The sequence below is a fragment of the Oncorhynchus tshawytscha genome, unplaced genomic scaffold (genome assembly GCF_018296145.1).
Source record: "Oncorhynchus tshawytscha isolate Ot180627B unplaced genomic scaffold, Otsh_v2.0 Un_contig_18505_pilon_pilon, whole genome shotgun sequence".
Taxonomy (NCBI): domain Eukaryota; kingdom Metazoa; phylum Chordata; class Actinopteri; order Salmoniformes; family Salmonidae; genus Oncorhynchus; species Oncorhynchus tshawytscha.
In genome coordinates this window covers 59086-80105 of record NW_024608942.1, presented here as the reverse complement: position 1 = coordinate 80105, position 21020 = coordinate 59086, and the positions used below count along the sequence as shown (strand labels likewise).

Genomic DNA, 21020 nt, shown 5'->3' with positions numbered 1-21020 from the left:
TAACCCTAACCCTAACCCTAACCCTAACCCCAACCCTAAACCTAACACCTAACCCTAAACCTAACCCTAAACCTAACACCTAACCCTAAACCTATCCCCTAAGCCCAAAATAGAATTTGTCCTCATGGGGACGTCCTTGTTTTACTGTCCTTGTGGGGATTTCCAGGTACCACCAGTATAGTAATATAAGCATGTGACATGCCACACCCACAACACACTACACACCACATGTGCTGTAACTCTGTAATGAGTAATGCAGTAGTCCTTCCTCACCTGTAAGCCAGAGAGCCAGAAGTGCTGGAGAATGACCTGGTACCTGAAGAGGAAGAGGAGATGGAAAGGACCATCTATAACCCCCAGGGGTCAGTTAGATCAACCTATCAAGCAACTCAGGGTAGGAGTGCTGATCTAGGATCAGGTCTCAGGGTAGGAGTGCTGATCTAGGATCAGGTCTCAGGGTAGGGGTGCTGATCTAGGATCAGGTTTCAGGGTAGGAGTGCTGATCTAGGATCAGGTCTCGGATCAGGTCTCAGGGTAGGAGTGTTGGTCTAGGATCAGGTCTCAGGGTAGGAGTGCTGATCTAGGATCAGGTTTCAGGGTAGGAGTGGTGATCTAGGATCAGGTCTAGGATCAGTCTCAGGGTAAGAGTGTTGGTCTAGGTTCAGGTCCCCACCTGTCCATGTAATCTAATTCATTATGATCTGAAAGGCTACAATTTTCCTGAATCAGCACTCGACCCCAAGTCTTCTCCTAATCACACGGCCCCAAGTCTTCTCCTAATCACACAGCCCCAAGTCTTCTCCTAATCACACAGCCCCAAGTTTTCTCCTAATCACACGGCCCAAAGTCTTCTCCTAATCACACAGCCCCAAGTATTCTCATAATCACACGGCCCCAAGTCTTCTCCTAATCACACAGCCCCAAGTCTTCTCATAATCACACAGCCCCAAGTCTTCTCATAATCACACAGCCCCAAGTCTTCTCATAATCACACATCCCCAAGTCTTCTCATAATCACACATCCCCAAGTCTTCTCATAATCACACAGCCCCAGGCCTTCTTATAATCATACAGCCCCAAGTCTTCTCCTAATCAGGGATAAAAGCAGATTATCTATTTTAATGCAGCGGGTTGGAGGAGAGAAAATGTTGGTCTTAAATACTGTATATAGCTCAGTCAATGAGCTTTCACAACGAAATATAGACGGAGAGCTGGTGAAGGAGAGTATATCAACAGCTATAGTAACAACATCGTTTCTACCAGTGGAAAGCCATGCTATATTATTTATTATTACCTACAGTATCCACGGGTTGATTCCTAGGATGCTAGCTCTGACCTGCTAAGAGGATGGGTCAACAACAGGCTTTTATACTTCAGCTGTCTAGCTCACTGAAGGACCCACAGCTGGTTAGCAACTACATCAACAGCAATCCCAGAGTTCTAGGTTACATCTGTTGATTAACACTGATCCTGTAGCTACAATACTAAGAGGGTACTGGTGCAGTCAACTGGGGATAACTACCTCAGTGTACTAACTCGAAGAGCCCTCTATCCTAGTGTACTTACTATAAGCGCCCTATATATCGAAGGGTACTTACAAACAGAGTCCTCATCATCACTAGATGACGAGGCCAGAGAAAGGATTGATTTAGATTTGGGGAGAATGGGAGAGAGGTTGAAAGAGAAGGAGAGTCTCCTCCTGTGTCTGGTCCGTCCGGTGGCTGAAGGAGGGGTACGGAGGAGGGTAGGACAAACTCAGAACATGCATCAAACTCACACACTCCCAACAACACTGACATTTCAGGAGGAATGAAGGCTCAGGGCACCTGTTAAACACATGGACCTACTACTGACATGACCTACAGGCACATCTGATAGAGAACCCAACATGTCACAGGACCTAGACCTGATAGAGAACCCTACATGTCACAGGACCTACACCTGATAGAGAACCGTACATGTCACAGGACCTACACCTGATAGAGAACCCTACATGTCACAGGACATAGACCTGATAGAGAACCCTACATGTCACAGGACATACACCTGATAGAGAACCCTACATGTCACAGGACATGACCTGATAGAGACCCAACATGTCACAGGACCTACACCTGATAGAGAACCCTACATGTCACAGGACGTAGACCTGATAGAGACCCAACATGTCACAGGACCTACACCTGATAGAGAACCCTACATGTCACAGGACATAGACCTGATAGAGACCCAACATGTCACAGGACCTAGACCTGATAGAGAACCCGTTATCACAGGACCTAGAACAATAAGAGAACCCTACATATCACAGAACCTAGACCTGGTAGAGAACCCGTTATCACAGGACCTAGAACTGATAGAGAACCCTACATATCACAGGACCTAGACCTGGTAGAGAACCCATTATCACAGGACCTAGAACTGATAGAGAACCCTACATATCACAGGACCTAGACCTGGTAGAGAACCCAACATGTCACAGGACCTAGACCTGGTAGAGACCCCATTATCACAGGACCTAGACCCGGTAGAGAACCCTACATGTCACAGGATCTAGACCTGATAGAGAACCCTACATGTCACAGGACCTAGACCTGGTAGAGACCCCGTTATCACAGGACCTAGACCTGGTAGAGAACCCTACATGTCACAGGAACTAGACCTGATAGAGAACCCAACATGTCAGAGGAACTAGACCTGATAGAGAACCCAACATGTCACAGGAACTAGACCTGGTAGAGAACCCAACATGTCACAGGACCTAGACCTGATAGAGAACCCTACATGTCACAAGAACTAGACCTGATAGAGAACCCAACATGTCACAGGAACTAGACCTGATAGAGAACTCATTATCACAGGACCTAGACCTGGTAGAGAACCATACATGTCACGGGATCTAGACCTGATAGAGAACTCGTTATCACAGGATCTAGACCTGATAGAGAACCCTACATGTCACAGGACCTAGACCTGATAGAGACCCAACATGTCACAGGACCTACACCTGATAGAGAACCCTACATGTCACAGGACATAGACCTGATAGAGACCCAACATGTCACAAGAACTAGACCTAGTAGAGAACCCTACATGTCACAGGATCTAGACCTGATAGAGAACCCTACATTTCACAGGAACAAGACCTGATAGAGAACCCAACATGTCACAGGAACTAGACCTGATAGGGAACCCAACATGTCACAGGAACTAGACCTGGTAGAGAACCCAAAATCTCACAGGAACTAGACCTGATAGAGAACCCAACATGTCACAGGAACTAGACCTAGTAGAGAACCCTACATGTCACAAGAACTAGACCTAGTAGAGAACCCTACATGTCACAGGATCTAGACCTGATAGAGAACCCAACATGTCACAGGAACTAGACCTAGTAGAGAACCCTACATGTCACAAGAACTAGACCTAGTAGAGAACCCTACATGTCACAGGATCTAGACCTGATAGAGAACCCAACATGTCACAGGAACTAGACCTGGTAGAGAACCCAACATGTCACAGGACCTAGACCTGATAGAGAACCCTACATGTCACAAGAACTAGACCTGATAGAGAACCCAACATGTCACAGGAACTAGTCCTGATAGAGAACCGTTATCACAGGACCTAGACCTGGTAGAGAACCCTACATGTCACGGGATCTAGACCTGATAGAGAACTCGTTATCACAGGATCTAGACCTGATAGAGAACCCTACATGTCACAGGACCTAGACCTGATAGAGAACCCGTTATCACAGGACCTAGAACAATAAGAGAACCCTACATATCACAGAACCTAGACCTGGTAGAGAACCCATTATCACAGGACCTAGAACTGATAGAGAACCCTACATATCACAGGACCTAGACCTGGTAGAGAACCCAACATGTCACAGGACCTAGACCTGATAGAGAACCCTACATGTCACAGGACCTAGACCTGGTAGAGAACCCTACATGTCACAGGACCTAGACCTGGTAGAGACCCCGTTATCACAGACCTAGACCCGGTAGAGAACCCTACATGTCACAGGATCTAGACCTGATAGAGAACCCTACATGTCACAGGACCTAGACCTGGTAGAGACCCCGTTATCACAGGACCTAGACCTGGTAGAGAACCCTACATGTCACAGGAACTAGACCTGATAGAGAACCCAACATGTCAGAGGAACTAGACCTGATAGAGAACCCGACATGTCACAGGAACTAGACCTGGTAGAGAACCCAACATGTCACAGGACCTAGACCTGATAGAGAACCCTACATGTCACAAGAACTAGACCTGATAGAGAACCCAACATGTCACAGGAACTAGACCTGATAGAGAACTCGTTATCACAGGACCTAGAGCTGGTAGAGAACCATACATGTCACGGGATCTAGACCTGATAGAGAACTCGTTATCACAGGATCTAGACCTGATAGAGAACCCTACATGTCACAGGACCTAGACCTGATAGAGAACCCTACATGTCACAGGACCTAGACCTGATAGAGACCCAACATGTCACAGGACCTACACCTGATAGAGAACCCTACATGTCACAGGACATAGACCTGATAGAGACCCAACATGTCACAAGAACTAGACCTAGTAGAGAACCCTACATGTCACAGGATCTAGACCTGATAGAGAACCCTACATTTCACAGGAACTAGACCTGATAGAGAACCCAACATGTCACAGGAACTAGACCTGATAGGGAACCCAACATGTCACAGGAACTAGACCTGGTAGAGAACCCAAAATCTCACAGGAACTAGACCTGATAGAGAACCCAACATGTCACAGGAACTAGACCTAGTAGAGAACCCTACATGTCACAAGAACTAGACCTAATAGAGAACCCTACATGTCACAGGATCTAGACCTGATAGAGAACCCAACATGTCACAGGAACTAGACCTAGTAGAGAACCCTACATGTCACAGGATCTAGACCTGATAGTAACCCTGTTATCACAGGACCTAGACCTGATAGAGAACCCTACATGTCACAGGACCTAGACCTGATAGAGAACCCTACATTTCACAGGAACTAGACCTGATAGAGAACCCTACATGTCACAGGAACTAGACCTGATAGAGAACCCAACATGTCAGAGGAACTAGACCTGATAGAGAACCCAACATGTCACAGGAACTAGACCTGGTAGAGAACCCAACATGTCACAGGACCTAGACCTGATAGAGAACCCTACATGTCACAAGAACTAGACCTGATAGAGAACCCAACATGTCACAGGAACTAGACCTGATAGAGAACTCGTTATCACAGGACCTAGACCTGGTAGAGAACCCTACATGTCACGGGATCTAGACCTGATAGAGAACTCGTTATCACAGGATCTAGACCTGATAGAGAACCCTACATGTCACAGGACCTAGACCTGATAGAGAACCCTACATGTCACAGGACCTACACCTGATAGAGAACCCTACATGTCACAGGACCTAGACCTGATAGAGAACCCTACATTTCACAGGAACTAGACCTGATAGAGAACCCAACATGTCACAGGAACTAGACCTGATAGAGAACCCAACATGTCACAAGAACTAGACCTACTAGAGAACCCTACATGTCACAGGAACTAGACCTGATAGAGAACCCAACATGTCACAAGAACTAGACCTACTAGAGAACCCTACATGTCACAGGATCTAGACCTGATAGAGAACCCAACATGTCACAGGAACTAGATCTAGTAGAGAACCCTACATGTCACAGGATCTAGACCTGATAGTAACCCCGTTATCACAGGACCTAGACCTGATAGAGAACCCTACATGTCACAGGACCTAGACCTGATAGAGAACCCTACATTTCACAGGAACTAGACCTGATAGAGAACCCAACATGTCACAGAAACTAGACCTGATGGAGAACCCAACATGTCACAGGAACTAGACCTGATAGAGAACCCAACATGTCACAGGAACTAGACCTGGTAGAGAACCCAACATGTCACAGGAACTAGACCTGATAGAGAACCCAACATGTCACAGGATCTAGACCTGATAGTAACCCCGTTATCACAGGACCTAGACCTGATAGAGAACCCTACATGTCACAGGACCTAGACCTGATAGAGAACCCTACATGTCACAGGAACTAGACCGGATAGTAACCCCGTTATCACAGGAACTAGACCTGATAGAGAACCCTACATGTCACAGGACCTAGACCTGATAGAGAACCCAACATGTCACAGGAACTAGACCTGATAGAGAGGGATGGAGCACTGAGACTGAATGGAGACACCAAACTATCAGATGGGGATGAAGGACACTGACTTGGTTAGGGTCAGGGGCAAGGTCAGGGTTAGACTAAGAGGTATACTGTACTGACTATCCATGTCTCTCTGGTTGATTCTGAGCGTGGACACTGACTTGGTCAGGGGGAGTGTCATGGGAGGACAACTGTGTCTCAATGGACGATACCTCCTGGACTTCTGATGTAGAAAAACAAAAACAATCAACCAATCACATCATCATTTTATTTACCTTTATTTAACTAGGCAAGACAGCTAAGAACAATCAAACAAATGTCAATGGCGGCCGAGGAACAGTGGGTTAACTGCCTTGTTCAGGGGCAGAACAACAGATTTTGAACTTGTCAGCTTGGGGATTTGATCTTGCAACCATTTTGGTTACTAGCCCAACGCTCTAACCACTAGTCTACCCGCCTCTAACCTCTAGTCTACCCGCCTCTAACCACTAGGCTACCCGCCTCTAACCACTAGGCTACCCGCCTCGAACCACTAGGCTACCCGCCTCGAACCACTAGGCTACCCGCCTCGAACCACTAGGCTACCCGGCTCTAACCACTAGGCTACCTATCTCTAACCACTAGGCTACCTTCTTCTAACCACTAGGCTACCTGCCTCTAACCACTAGTCTACCTAACCTCTAACCACTAGGCTACCTGCCTCTAACCACTAGACTATCTTCCTCTAACCACTAGGCTACCTGCCTCTAACCACTAGGCTACCTGCCTCTAACCACTAGGCTACCTGCCTCTAACCACTAGGCTACCTGCCTCTAACCACTAGGCTACCTGCATCTAACCACTAGGCTACCTGCCTCTAACCACTAGGCTACCTGCCTCTAACCACTAGGCTACCTGCCTCTAACCACTAGGCTACCTATCTCTAACCACTAGGCTACCTGCCTCTAACCACTAGGCTACCTGCCTCTAACCATCGCTACCACTGGCTACCTGCCTCTAACCACTAGGCTACCTGCCTCTAACCACTAGGCTACCTGCCTCTAACCACTAGTCTACCTTCCTCTAACCACTAGGCTACCTGCCTCTAACCACTAGGCTACCTTCTTCTAACCACTAGGCTACCTGCCTCTAACCACTAGTCTACCTAACCTCTAACCACTAGGCTACCTGCCTCTAACCACTAGACTACCTAACCTCTAACCACTAGACTACCTAACCTCTAACCACTAGGCTACCTGCCTCTAACCACTAGTCTACCGCCTATAACCACTAGGCTACCTGCCTCTAACCACTAGGCTACCTGCCTCTAACCACTAGGCTACCTGCCTCTAACCACTAGGCTACCTGCCTCTAACCACTAGGCTACCTGCCTCTAACCACTAGGCTACCTGCCTCTAACCACTAGGCTACCTGCCTCTAACCACTAGGCTACCTGCATCTAACCACTAGGCTACCTGCCTCTAACCACTAGTCTACCTAACCTCTAACCACTAGGCTACCTGCTTCTAACCACTAACCTGCCTCTAACCATCGGGCTAAACCACTGGCTACCTGCCTCTAACCACTAGGCTACCTGCCTCTAACCACTAGGCTACCTGCCTCTAACCACTAGTCTACCTTCCTCTAACCACTAGGCTACCTGCCTCTAACCACTAGGCTACATGCCTCTAACCACTAGGCTACCTGCCTCTAACCACTAGGCTACCTGACTCTAACCACTAGGCTACCTGCCTCTAACCACTAGGCTACCTTCCTCTAACCACTAGGCTACATGCCTCTAACCACTAGGCTACCTGCCTCTAACCACTAGGCTACCTGCCTCTAACCACTAGGCTACCTGCCTCTAACCACTAGGCTACCTTCCTCTAACCACTAGGCTACCTGCCTCTAACCACTAGTCTACCTAACCTCTAACCACTAGGCTACCTGCCTCTAACCACTAGACTACCTAACCTCTAACCACTAGGCTACCCGCCTCTAACCACTAGTCTACCATAACCACTAGGCTACCTGCCTCTAACCACTAGGCTACCTGCCTCTAACCACTAGGCTACCTGCCTCTAACCACTAGGCTACCTGCCTCTAACCACTAGGCTACCTGCCTCTAACCACTAGTCTACCTGCCTCTAACCACTAGGCTACCTGCCGCCCCACAACAATACAACTATTTGAATGTTAGGTGGAGACTGTGTAGTAGATCCATAATGACTTACCTGTCCGCGCTCCGTGGTGCGAACCCCCAGCTCAGATTGGTGTTCTTCTGTCAGAGATTCTAGAGACCTGACCCTCTCCTCGTTGCTGCCCTGGTGACAGACCACTCCCCGCAGCCTGGCCTCCTGGGTAATGGCGCCCAGGGCCGACTTCCCATCATCACTTACTTCACTCAGACCCTCCAGGCTGTAGCTGAGAAGAAGAACAAGTCAATCTGCTGGACTGTACATAGGACATATTACAGATTGTGGTGTACCATACTATAAATTACCCTAATAACGTGCTGTATCGTAGACACTGAGTGGCAATGTACAGTGGGCTCCAAAATGACTGGCAGCCCTGACTGGTAATGCAATATATAAAAAATATATTAACAATATAAATATAGAGATAAACTCAAAATACCAACATGTGAGAAATACTGGACTTTAATCATGTTTCAACGGAACCAACCAAAATAATTTATCGATTTAATTAAAAATCAATGTCCTCCAAAATCAAGGTTTCACAATTAATGGCACCCTTAAACATGATTGTAAATAACATCTACCACAATTAAACCAGGAATTAAATTCCACTTATTTAATTAAGTGCATCTAAGTGTTAAAGAACTATATTGAGCCATTACATCACTTCCTGTTTCACTAGGGTATAAAATGAGGTAACAGGCATGCAATATCCCTTTGTCATCCAACACCATGGAGAAAGGAACTGGCAGTTCAAAAGAGACAGATGGTCGTAGACCTTCATAAATCTGGTCATGGCTACAAGAAGATCCACAAACTATTGAATATACCACTGAGCACTGTCAGGGCAATTATTAGAAAATTCAAAAGATATGGAACAGTTGAAAACCTCACCGGTAGAAGATGCAAATTCATTTTGCCCCCCAGGATAGGGAGGAGGATGGTGAGAGAAGCAACAAAATCCCCAAGAATCACTGTGAAAGATTTGCAGGCCTTGGGGTCACCAGGTTTCAAAAAGCACCATCAGACGCCACCTTCACAACCAGAGGAAGGTGGACAGGGAGATGGAGAGGACAGGTCATGTCTTGATCAGTTCATGTCTTGATCAGAGGAAGGTGGACAGGGAGATGGTTGATGATGATGGAGTTTGGTGAAGATATTGTACAGGGAGATGGTTGATGATGATGGAGTTTGGTGAAGATATTGTACAGGGAGATGGTTGATGATGATGGAGTCTGGTGAAGATATTGTACAGGGAGATGGTTGATGATGATGGAGTTTGGTGAAGATATTGTACAGGGAGATGGTTGATGATGATGGAGTCTGGTGACGATATTGTACAGGGATACTCTGGGAACCAGCCTGAGTCATGTACACTAGTTCTTCCTATAAAAGTTGTGTCATACTGCAGCACAGCTTGCGGGGTGCTACAGAATGGTATGGCACATTGGAAAAACCACGGCAGAACCACTCAGACACACAGTACCTTAGAACCAATCACACAGAACAGTCAGACAACACAGTACAACCACAGTACCAATCACACAGACACAGTACCATAGACAACCACAGTACCTGAAACAACCACAGTACCTGAAACAACCACAGTACCTTAAACAACCACAGTACCTTAGACAACCACAGTACCTTAGACAACCACAGTACCAATCACACAGACAGTACCTTAGACAACCACAGTACCATAGACAACCACAGTACCTTAGACAACCACAGTACCTTAGACAACCACAGTACCAATCAAACAGACCACAGTACCTTAAACAACCACAGAACCAAACAGACACAGTACCTTAGACAACCACAGTACCTTAGAACCACCAGAGTACCAATCACACAGACAGTACCTTAGACAACCACAGTACCATAGACAACCACAGTACCTTAGACAGTCAATGGTTTGGTCTGAGGGAGGGGGAACCACAGTACCTCTGAGACAACCAGAGGGTCTGATGGACACAGACAAAGGGTCCTTGGAGAGGGACCAGGGTCTGAGAACCACTGAGACAGAGGGTCTGAGTGGAGAGGGAGAACTCAGTGGAGAGGGAGAGGGTCTGGTGGAGAGGGAATGGTCTGAGTGGAGAGGGATGGGTCTGAGTCAGAGGGAAAGGTCTGAGTGGAGTGGAGGGGTCTGAGTGGAGGGGTCTGAGTGGAGAGGGAGAGGGTCTGAGTGGAGAGGGAGAGGGTCTGAGTGGAGAGGTGGAGAGGGAAAGGGTCTGAGTGGAGAGGGAAAGGGTCTGAGTGGAGAGGGAGAGGGTCTGAGTGGAGAGGGAGAGGGTCTGAGTGGAACTGAGCATCAGTGTTCAGTATGGGGACGCAGTACTTTGGGGCGTTGTGATGTACTAAATATTCAGTATGAGGACGCAGTACTTTGGGGTGTTGTAATGTACTAAATGTTCAGTATGAGGATGCAGTACTTTGGGGTGTTGTAATGTACTAAATGTTCAGTATGAGGATGCAGTACTTTGGGGTGTTGTAATGTACTAAATGTTCAGTATGAGGATGCAGTACTTTGGGGTGTTGTGATGTACTAAATTTTCAGTATGAGGATTCAGTATTTTGGGGCGTTGTAGTGCTTCCATTGTTAAACAAGGTCAATCTAATGAACATAATATAAGTTCCATTAGTACCTTCTCCTGTGAAACGTTGGCTTTCCTTCCCCGGGACTTTGTGTGGCCCTGAAGGAGAAAAAGATACAGGACGAGAGGAACGAGAGATTAAATGGATTTCTACACACATCAAGATGACAGCCTGGCATGTTATGATCAGTGATCAAAACTGATGGATGGGTGTGGAAAGTATAGTACAGTAACATACAGTAATTTACAGTATTGTACAGTAACGTACAGTAATTTACAGTATTGTACAGTAAAGTATAGTATTGTACAGTAAAGTATAGTATTGTACAGTAATTTACAGTATTGTAAAGTAAAGTATAGTATTGTACAGTAACGTACAGTAATTTACAGTATTGTACAGTAAAGTATAGTATTGTACAGTAAAGTATAGTATTGTACAGTAATGTACAGTATTGTAAAGTAAAGTATAGTATTGTACAGTAACGTACAGTAATTTACAGTAAAGTACAGTAAAGAACAGTAAAGTGTATCCACATGACTGCAACTGTTGTGCTGGTAAAAGTTGTGCCTCAACAGACCCTCCTCAGACCCTCCCGGCCCTGCTCAGTTCAGCTCCAGTCTCCTGTACCTGCATTGGTTCATGTCTCCGTTTCCTGCTGTGTTCTTCCCTGCTCCCCAGCTGTGGCGTCTGAACGGAGACAGAGACCTGATGCTGGGACGATGTTTAGCTGGGCGCCGTGGCACCTCCGTCAGTCTGTCCTTCACCTCTTCCTCTGCCTCTCCTCCTGGACCTTCTCTTGCCGTGGGCCCTTGTGTGTGGCCCTCTACAGGGCTCCAGCTGCGGCCGTGGTCCCTGCAGCCCCTCTCCCCCAGGCCCCCCTCCACACAACTCTCTGGGCTGGAGCTGGTCGGACCCCCGCTGGCCGTGTCATCTGTGGAGGAACAGGATACAGACACCTCACTGGTGCTGTCCCCCATCACCGTATCATCCCCCTGGAAACGGAGAGCAGTTAGACAGATCAGGGGGAGCTTAGTTACGAGAGAGAGACAGAGAGACAGAGAGAGACAGAGACAGAGACAGAGAGAGAGAGAGAGAGAGAGAGAGAGAGATGTTATGTGGGAGATGACAGGAGAGAGACCAATAACTGAGAGGACTGAATAATAGGGGCGGCAGGGTAGCCTAGTGGTTAGAGCGTTGGACTAGGAACCGAAAGGTTGCAAGATCGAATCCCCAAGCTGACAAGGTACAAATATGTCGTTCTGCCCCTGAACATGGCAGTTAACCCACTGTTCCTAGGCTGTCATTGAAAATAATAATTTGTTCTTCACTGACTTGCCTAGTTAAATAAAGGTAAAATAAAAAATACTTGATCCGCTGGACACTGTAATGAGTCTGCCATCCTCCTAGTGGTTCACTGTACTGAATGTAATAGATACTGGACACTGTCATGAGTCTACCATCCTCCTAGTGGTTCAATGTACTGTATGTAATAGATACTGGCCACTGTCATGAGTCTACCATCCTCCTAGTGGTTCACTGTACTGTATGTAAAAGATACTGGACACTGTCATGAGTCTAGTGGTTCACTGTACTGTATGTAATAGATACTGGACACTGTCATGAGTCTAGTGGTTCAATGTACTGTATGTAATAGATACAGGACACTGTCATGAGTCTAGTGGTTCACTGTACTGTATGTAATAGATACAGGACACTGTCATGAGTCTAGTGATTCACTGTACTGTATGTAATAGATACAGGACACTGTCATGAGTCTAACATCCTCCTAGTGGTTCACTGTACTGTATGTAATAAACTCAGCAAAAAAATACATGTGCTGTCACTGTCACCCTGCGGGGTTTTTTTCAGCAAACTTAAACATATTAAATATTTGTATGAACATAACAAGATTTAACAACTGAGACATAAACTGAACAAGTTCCACAGACATGTGACTAACAGAAATGGAATAATGTGTCCCTGAACAAAGGGGAGGTCAAAATCAAAAGTAACAGTCAGTATCTGGTGTGGTCACCAGCTGCATTAAGTACTGCAGTGCATCTCCTCCTCATCAACTGTACCAGATTTGCCAATTCTTGCTGTGAGATGTTACCCCACTCTTCCACCAAGGCACCTGCAAGTTCCAAGCCATTTCTGGGGGGAATGGCCCTAGCCCTCACCCTCCGATCCAAAGGTCCCAGATCCGGGCTCTTCGCTGACCATGTCAGAACACTGACATTCCTGTCTTGCAGGAAATCACACACAGAACGAGCAGTATGGCTGGTGGCGTTGTCATGCTGGAGGGTCATGTCAGGATGAGCCTGCAGGAAGGGTACCACATGAGGGAGGAGGATGTCTTCCCTGTAAGCCTCCCTATACTGGCTTCCTGTTAAGGCAAGGGCTGATTTCAAGGTTTTACTGCTAACCTACAAAGCATTACATGGGCTTGCTCCTACCTATCTCTCTGATTTGGTCCTGCCGTACATACCTACACGTACGCTACGGTCACAAGACGCAGGCCTCCTAATTGTCCCTAGAATTTCTAAGCAAACAGCTGGAGGCAGGGCTTTCTCCTATAGAGCTCAATTTTTATGGAACGGTCTGCCTACCCATGTCAGAGACGCAAACTCGGTCTCAACCTTTAAGTTTTTACTGAAGATTCATCTCTTCAGTGGGTCATATGATTGAGTGTAGTCTGGCCCAGGAGTGTGAAGGTGAACGGAAAGGCACTGGAGCAACAAATCGCCCTTGCTGTCTCTGCCTGGCCGGTTCCCCTCTTTCCACTGGGATTCTCTGCCTCTAACCCTATTACAGGGGCTGAGTCACTGGCTTACTGGTGCTCTTTCATGCCGTCCCTAGGAGGGGTGTGTCACTTGTGTGGGTTGAGTCACTGACGTGATCTTCCTTTCTGGGTTGGCGCCCCCCTTGGGTTGTGCCATGGCGGAGATCTTTGTGGGCTATACTCGGCCTTGTCTCAGGATGGTAAGTTGTTGGTTGAAGATATCCCTCTAGTGGTGTGGGGGCTGTGCTTTGGCAAAGTGGGTGGGGTTATATCCTTCCTGTTTGACCCTGTCCGGGGGTAACATCGGATGGGGCCACAGTGTCTCCTGACCCCTCCTGTCTCAGCCGCCTGTATTTATGCTGCAGTAGTTTATGTGTCGAGGGCTAGGGTCAGTCTGTTATCCGGTGTCCTGTGTGAATTTAAGTATGCTCTCTCTTTCTCTCTTTCTCTCTTTCTTTCTCTATGCACACTAGGTAAGACCTGGGAGGACCATCCCCTGTATTTTGGTTAGCGCGCCAGGTGGCGTTAAGGTTAGGTAAGTGGTGGGTAGGTAGGAGAGGGTAGGTAAGGTAGGAGAGGGTAGGTAAGGTAGGAGAGGGTAGGTAAGGTAGGAGAGGGTAGGTAAGGTAGGAGAGGGTAGGAGAGGGTAGGTAAGGTAAGAGAGTGGGCTCCATTAGCTTTGGCTCAGTCCAGCCCCTTTTCCTCAATTTACCGTGTGAAGGAGGAAATTAATTCCCAGTAAACGGTAATATTCTCTGCCTCTGTCATCCTTACCCGCACCTACAGTCACATACCTCTATACCTCAACCTACAGTCACATACCTCTATACCTCCACCTACAGCCACATACCTCTATACCTCAACCTACAGTCACATACCTCTATACATCCACCTACAGTCACACACCTCTATACCTCAACCTACAGCCACATACCTCTATACCTCCACCTACAGTCACACACCTCTATACATCCACCTACAGTCCCATACCTCTCTACATCAACCTACAGCCACATACCTCTATACATCAACCTACAGCCACATACCTCTATACCTCAACCTACAGTCCCATACCTCTTTACATCCACCTACAGCCACATACCTCCACCTACAGTCCCATACCTCTTTACCTCCACCTACAGTCCCATACCTCTCTACCTCCACCTACAGTCCCATACCTCTTTACCTCCACCTACAGTCCCATACCTCTTTACCTCCACCTACAGTCCCATACCTCCACCTACAGTCACATACCTCTATACCTCCACCTACAGTCCCATACCTCTCTACCTCCACCTACAGTCCCATACCTCCACCTACAGTCACATACCTCTATACCTCCATCTACAGTCCCATACCTCCACCTACAGTCACATACCTCTTTACCTCCACCTACAGTCCCATACCTCTCTACATGTACCTACAGTCCCATACCTCTTTACCTCGACCTACAATCACATACCTCTTTACCTCCACCTACAGTCACATACCTCTTTACCTCTACCTACAGTCACATACCTCTTTACCTCCACCTACAGTCACATACCTCTTTACCTCCACCTACAGTCACATACCTCTTTACCTCCACCTACAGTGTAGCAGGGTGTTGCGTTCCCTCCTAGAGGCGTACATAACATAATGGGGGCTCATCCGGGATCATTAAGCCCACCGGAACCTGCTGCTCTGAGCTCTGTTATTGGTGATTGAGGTGTGACCGGACCCTGCTGCTCTGAGCTCTCTGTGATTGGGGATTGAGGTGTGACCAGAGCCTGCTGCTCTGAGCTCTGTGATTGATGATTGAGGTGTGACCGGACCCTGCTGCTCTGAGCTCTGTGATTGGTGATTGAGGTGTGACCGGACCCTGCTGCTCTGAGCTCTCTGTGATTGGTGATTGAGGTGTGACCGGACCCTGCTGTTCTGAGCTCTCTGTGATTGGTGATTGAGGTGTGACCGGACCCTGCTGCTCTGAGCTCTCTGTGATTGGTGATTGAGGTGTGACCGGACCCTGCTGCTCTGAGCTCTCTGTGATTGGTGATTGAGGTGTGACCGGACCCTGCTGCTCTGAGCTCTCTGTGATTGGGGATTGAGGTGTGACCAGAGCCTGCTGCTCTGAGCTCTGTGATTGGTGATTGAGGTGTGATGGTGGGCTGTGAGTTTGGGTGACTTGTTTAGTTTGCGTGTGTTCAGTAGGCTGCAGTGTACAAGATGGCTGCCTCAGCAGTCTCCCAGTTTATTGAAGCGCCCTCTGTTGATCGGTTGGTGGGGTTGCGTAAAGTAGATCTTTGCCCCATAGCTGACCATTATGGACTCTTCATCCCTGGGAAAGCCCTAAAGGCTGAGCTTGTGGTGCTAGTCAGGGAGGGTTTAGTGAGAACACATTTTCTTGTTGAAAGATGAGATGGAGGCTTCAGGAGAGGAGACGGGTAGACCTTCTGATGCCAAGTCGAAGGACGGTGTGGAGAAAGGGGTTGCTCGTACCCCCCTTTACATTTCCCAGATTCAATCCTTTCTCTTCTGCTTTCGGTTGCTCAGACGGGACCGCTAGGCTGATGGTGAGGCTGGTCCGTTTGGAAATCAAGCAAAAGATTAAGAGCGAGATAGACAGATGACGTTTGATTTAGAAATGAGGAAAATGGATAACGACAAGGAGGTGAGGATCCGACAGCTGGAGCCGCTGGCGCCAGTGCGACTCCACAACCTGCTCTTCATCACTTCGATGTCAGTACAAATACAGCTCCCTCCGGGAGGCGGAAGCTGTTTCCTATTTCTCTGCGTTTGAGCGTGTGGCCGCTGCGCTGCATTGGCCACTCGAGGTTTGGCTGCTCCTGTTGCAATGTAAATTGTCTGGGAAAGCCCAGGAAGTGGTAGCTGCCCTCTCCCTGGAAGACAGTTTACACTACGATACAGTTAAAACTACCGTGTTGTGGGCTTATGAGTTGGTGCCTGAAGCTTTTAGGCAGCGCTTCAGGAACCACAAAAAAAAAAAAAAAAAACCCTCTCACTGTACGTTTGAGTTTGCAAGGGACAAAGAGTCCCTGTTTAATCGCAGGTGTTCAGCCGGCAAAGCTAACACTGGCTAGAGGACCAGGCAGAGACCTCTCAAAGGAGAGGAGAGTAGAGCAAAGGAGAGGAGAGCAGGAGTCATTCATAGAGAAGTTATCTACCATCCCCCATTATCATTTACACAAAGCAAACCACCCTGAAGCCACAGTTTGACCAGCAGTTTTTCATCATCTCTATTGTTATTCTCTATTCAAACATCAAACTATTACAGTGACAAATAAATTATCCCTATTTAAAATCTTCCTGATGTACCCATCCCGTTAGCAGGATCATTTTCGTCAACATCCGCTGAATTACAGGGCGCCAAATTAAATTACTAAAAATATAAAAATTTTCATGTCAAGTGCAATACATCAAAACACAGCTTAGCTTGTTGTTAATCCACCTGGCATGTCAGATTTTAAAAAAGCTTTTCGATGAAAGCATACCAAGCGTTTATGTAAGGACAAAACATTACAAACAGCTAGCAGCAAAGTAGATTGTTCACTAAAGTCAGAAAAGCAATAAAATTAATCGCTTACCTTTGATGATCTTCGGATGTTTGCACTCACGAGACTCCCAGTTACACAATAAATGTTCCTTTTGTTCCATAAAGATTATTTTTATATCCAAAAAACCTCCATTGGTTGGCGCATTATGTTCAGAAATCCACAGGCTCGAGCGGTCAAGACCAGGCAGACAAAACTCCAAATAGTATCCGTAAAGTTTGTAGAAACATGTCAAACATTTTTTATAATCAAGCCTCAGGTTGTTTTTACAATATATAATCGATAATATTTCAACTGGACTGTACTTTCTTCAATAGGAGAGAGAGAAAAATGTCTGCTCCAAACTGTTGCGCATGCAAAACGCTGCTGGCACCCAGCCATCCAATTTTCAAGAAAAACAGCACTTCCTGGTTTGATTTTCCTCAGGTTTTCGTATGCAATATCAGTTCTGTTATACTCACAGACAATATTTTGACAGGTTTGGAAACTTTAGTGTTTTCTATCCTAATCTGACAATTATATGCATATTCTGGGCCTGAGAAATAGGCAGTTTCATGTGGGTATGTTTTTCATCCAAACATCAAATACTGCCCCCTACACTCAACAGGCTAAAGAAAAGTCTTACCTTGTGGAAAACACTGTCCTCTCCTGTGCTGAAGATGCTCTCAGTGTCGCTGTCTGAGTCTTTGTGGAGAGTAGTGCTGAAACTACTCACACTCTGACAGTCTGCAACCAGAACAACACAACAGGACAACAGGTTAGAGATGGGAACAGACAACCATCTTCAGAAGGTCCTATTTATGCAGACAGGAACATACAGTCGTATTGCTACCCTGGTAAGAGGCACCAGTCGTACTGTTACCCTGGTAAGAGGAACACCAGTCATACTGTTACCCTGGTAAGAGGAACACCAGTCATACTGTTACCCTGGTAAGAGGAACACCAGTCATACTGTTACCCTGGTAAGAGGAACACCAGTCATACTGTTACCCTGGTAAGAGGAACACCAGTCGTACTGTTACCCTGCTAAGAGGAACACCAGTCATACTGTTACCCTGGTAAGAGGAACACCAGTCATACTGTTACCCTGGTAAGAGGAACACCAGTCATACTGTTACCCTGGTAAGAGGAACAAAAGTCATACTGTTACCCTGGTAAGAGGAACACCAGTCATACTGTTACCCTGGTAAGAGGAACACCAGTCATACTGTTACCCTGGTAAGAGGAACACCAGTCATACTGTTACCCTGGTAAGAGGAACACCAGTCATACTGTTACCCTGGTAAGAGGAACACCAGTCGTACTGTTACCCTGGTAAGAGGAACACCAGTCATACTGTTACCCTGGTAAGAGGAACACCAGTCCTACTGTTACCCTGGTAAGAGGAACACCAGTCATACTGTTAACCTGGTAAGAGGAACACCAGTCATACTGTTACCCTGGTAAGAGGAACACCAGTCATACTGTTACCCTGGTAAGAGGAACACCAGTCATACTGTTACCCTGGTAAGAGGAACACCAGTCATACTGTTACCCTGGTAAGAGGAACACCAGTCATACTGTTACCCTGGTAAGAGGAACACCAGTCGTACTGTTACCCTGGTAAGAGGAACACCAGTCGTACTGTTACCCTGGTAAGAGGAACACCAGTCGTACTGTTACCCTGGTAAGAGGAACACCAGTCGTACTGTTACCCTGGTAAGAGGACCACCAGTCGTACTGTTACCCTGGTAAGAGGAACACCAGTCGTACTGTTACCCGGGTAAGAGTCATACTGAACTTCTCATCTGAAATGGAACTAATCCATACTGTCATCTGATCTGAAATGGAACTAATCCATACTGTCATCTCATCTGAAATGGAACTAATCCATTCTGTCATCTGATCTGAAATGGAACTAATCCATAATGTCATCTCATCTGAAATGGAACTAATCCATACTGTCATCACATCTGAAATGGAACTAATCCATACTGTCATCTCATCTGAAATGGAACTAATCCATACTGTCATCTCATCTGAAATGGAACTAATCCATACTGTCATCTCATCTGAAATGGAACTAATCCATACTGTCATCACATCTGAATTGGAACTAATCCATACTGTCATCTCATCTGAAATGGAACTAATCCATACTGTCATCTCATCTGAAAAGGAACTAATCCATACTGTCATCTCATCTGAAATGGAACTAATCCATACTGTCATCACATCTGAAATGGAACTAATCCATACTGTCATCACATCTGAAATGGAACTAATCCATACTGTCATCTGATCTGAAATGGAACTAATCCATACTGTCATCTGATCTGAAATGGAACTAATCCATACTGTCATCTCATCTGAAATGGAACTAATCCATACTGTCATCTGATCTGAAATGGAACTAATCCATACTGTCATCTGATCTGAAATGGAACTAATCCATACTGTCATCTGATCTGAACTGGAACTAATCCATACTGTCATCTGATCTGAAATGGAACTAATCCATACTGTCATCTGATCTGAAATGGAACTAATCCATACTGTCATCTGATCTGAAATGGAACTATTAAGAAGGCAAGAAGCCTTGCCTTCAACAGGGACAGTAAGGTGACTTGATACAAGAAGCCTTACCTTCAACAGGGACAGTAAGGTGACTTGCAGAACAGACAGCATCTGTTCGGTTCTCAGGTAGATTCTCAGGTAGGATCTCATGCAGGTTCCCAGATAGAATCTCAGGTAGGTTTTCAGGTAGGTCCTCAGGTTGGATCTCAGGTGGGATCTCAGGTGCGTTCTCAGGTCCGTTCTCAGGTAGAATCTCAGGGAGGTTCGCAGGTGCGTTCTCAGTTAGGTTCTCAGGTAGGTTTTCAGGTAGGTTCTCAGGTAGGATCTCAGGTTGGATCTCAGGTAGGATCTCAGGAGCGTTCTCTGGTGTGTTCTCTGGTGCGTTCTCATTTAGATTCTCAGGTAGATTCTCTGGTAGGTTCTCGTTTAGGTTCTCAGGTAGGTTCTCAGGTATGTTCTCAGGTGACACTGGACTGTTAGGTGGGACATCCCCTGTATATGTGGACACCACTACAGCAGTGACATCATCTCCATCTCCACAGTCTGACCACGTCACAGAGGGGTCGAGGGTCAGGGTTAGGGTCACAGAGTAGTCGAGGGTTACAGAGGGGTTGAGGTTGAGGGCTTGGTCTGTAGCAGGTTGACTGTCTGAGTGTCCTGACCCCTCCTCCGCCCTGGTGCCACAGGACTCCTGATTCACTGTCCTTGCAGAGGGGTCTCCAATGTGTTCCCCTAGAACTGAGGGGGCTCACTAGGTCTCCGTAGGACCTCCGTTATCTCCATCTCTACACCCTCTCCACCCTCCTCTCCATCCTTCTCTCCACCTGCTCCACCAGACGCTCCCCAGAGTTGGAGCCTGTTTCTGGGGGCGGGAGGTCTCCATCCATGGGGGTAGTCCCATCCCTGTCCTCTGGAGGGGACTCACTGTCCTGCAAGTCTGTCTGGTGGTCTGTCTGGAGGTCTGCAGGTACAGACACTCTCCCCTCTGTTACCTCTGACCCTAACACACCCTCCATGATCTCAGCTCTGAGGCCAGAGTCACCAGCCTCTATGGGCTTGCCCTGTCTGACATCCTGTCTCTCACCTTCTCTGTCACCCTGTCTGTAACTGCCCTCTAGT

General features: G+C 46.9%; 1 protein-coding gene across 1 annotated transcript; it reads right to left on the bottom strand.

Annotated features, from left to right (window-relative positions):
* Nucleotides 1-6269: 6269 nt before the first annotated feature.
* On the bottom strand, nt 6270-20684 carry LOC121844014 (A-kinase anchor protein 13-like). Its single transcript, XM_042313882.1, has 7 exons — nt 20654-20684; nt 19971-20444; nt 17971-18071; nt 11640-12004; nt 11063-11110; nt 8451-8640; nt 6270-6460 (listed from the first exon to the last, which is right to left on the bottom strand). Exons 1-7 carry the CDS (start codon nt 20682-20684, stop codon nt 6278-6280), a joined length of 1392 nt encoding a protein of 463 aa, XP_042169816.1. The 3' UTR covers nt 6270-6277.
* Between the last annotated feature and the right edge of the window lie 336 nt (nt 20685-21020).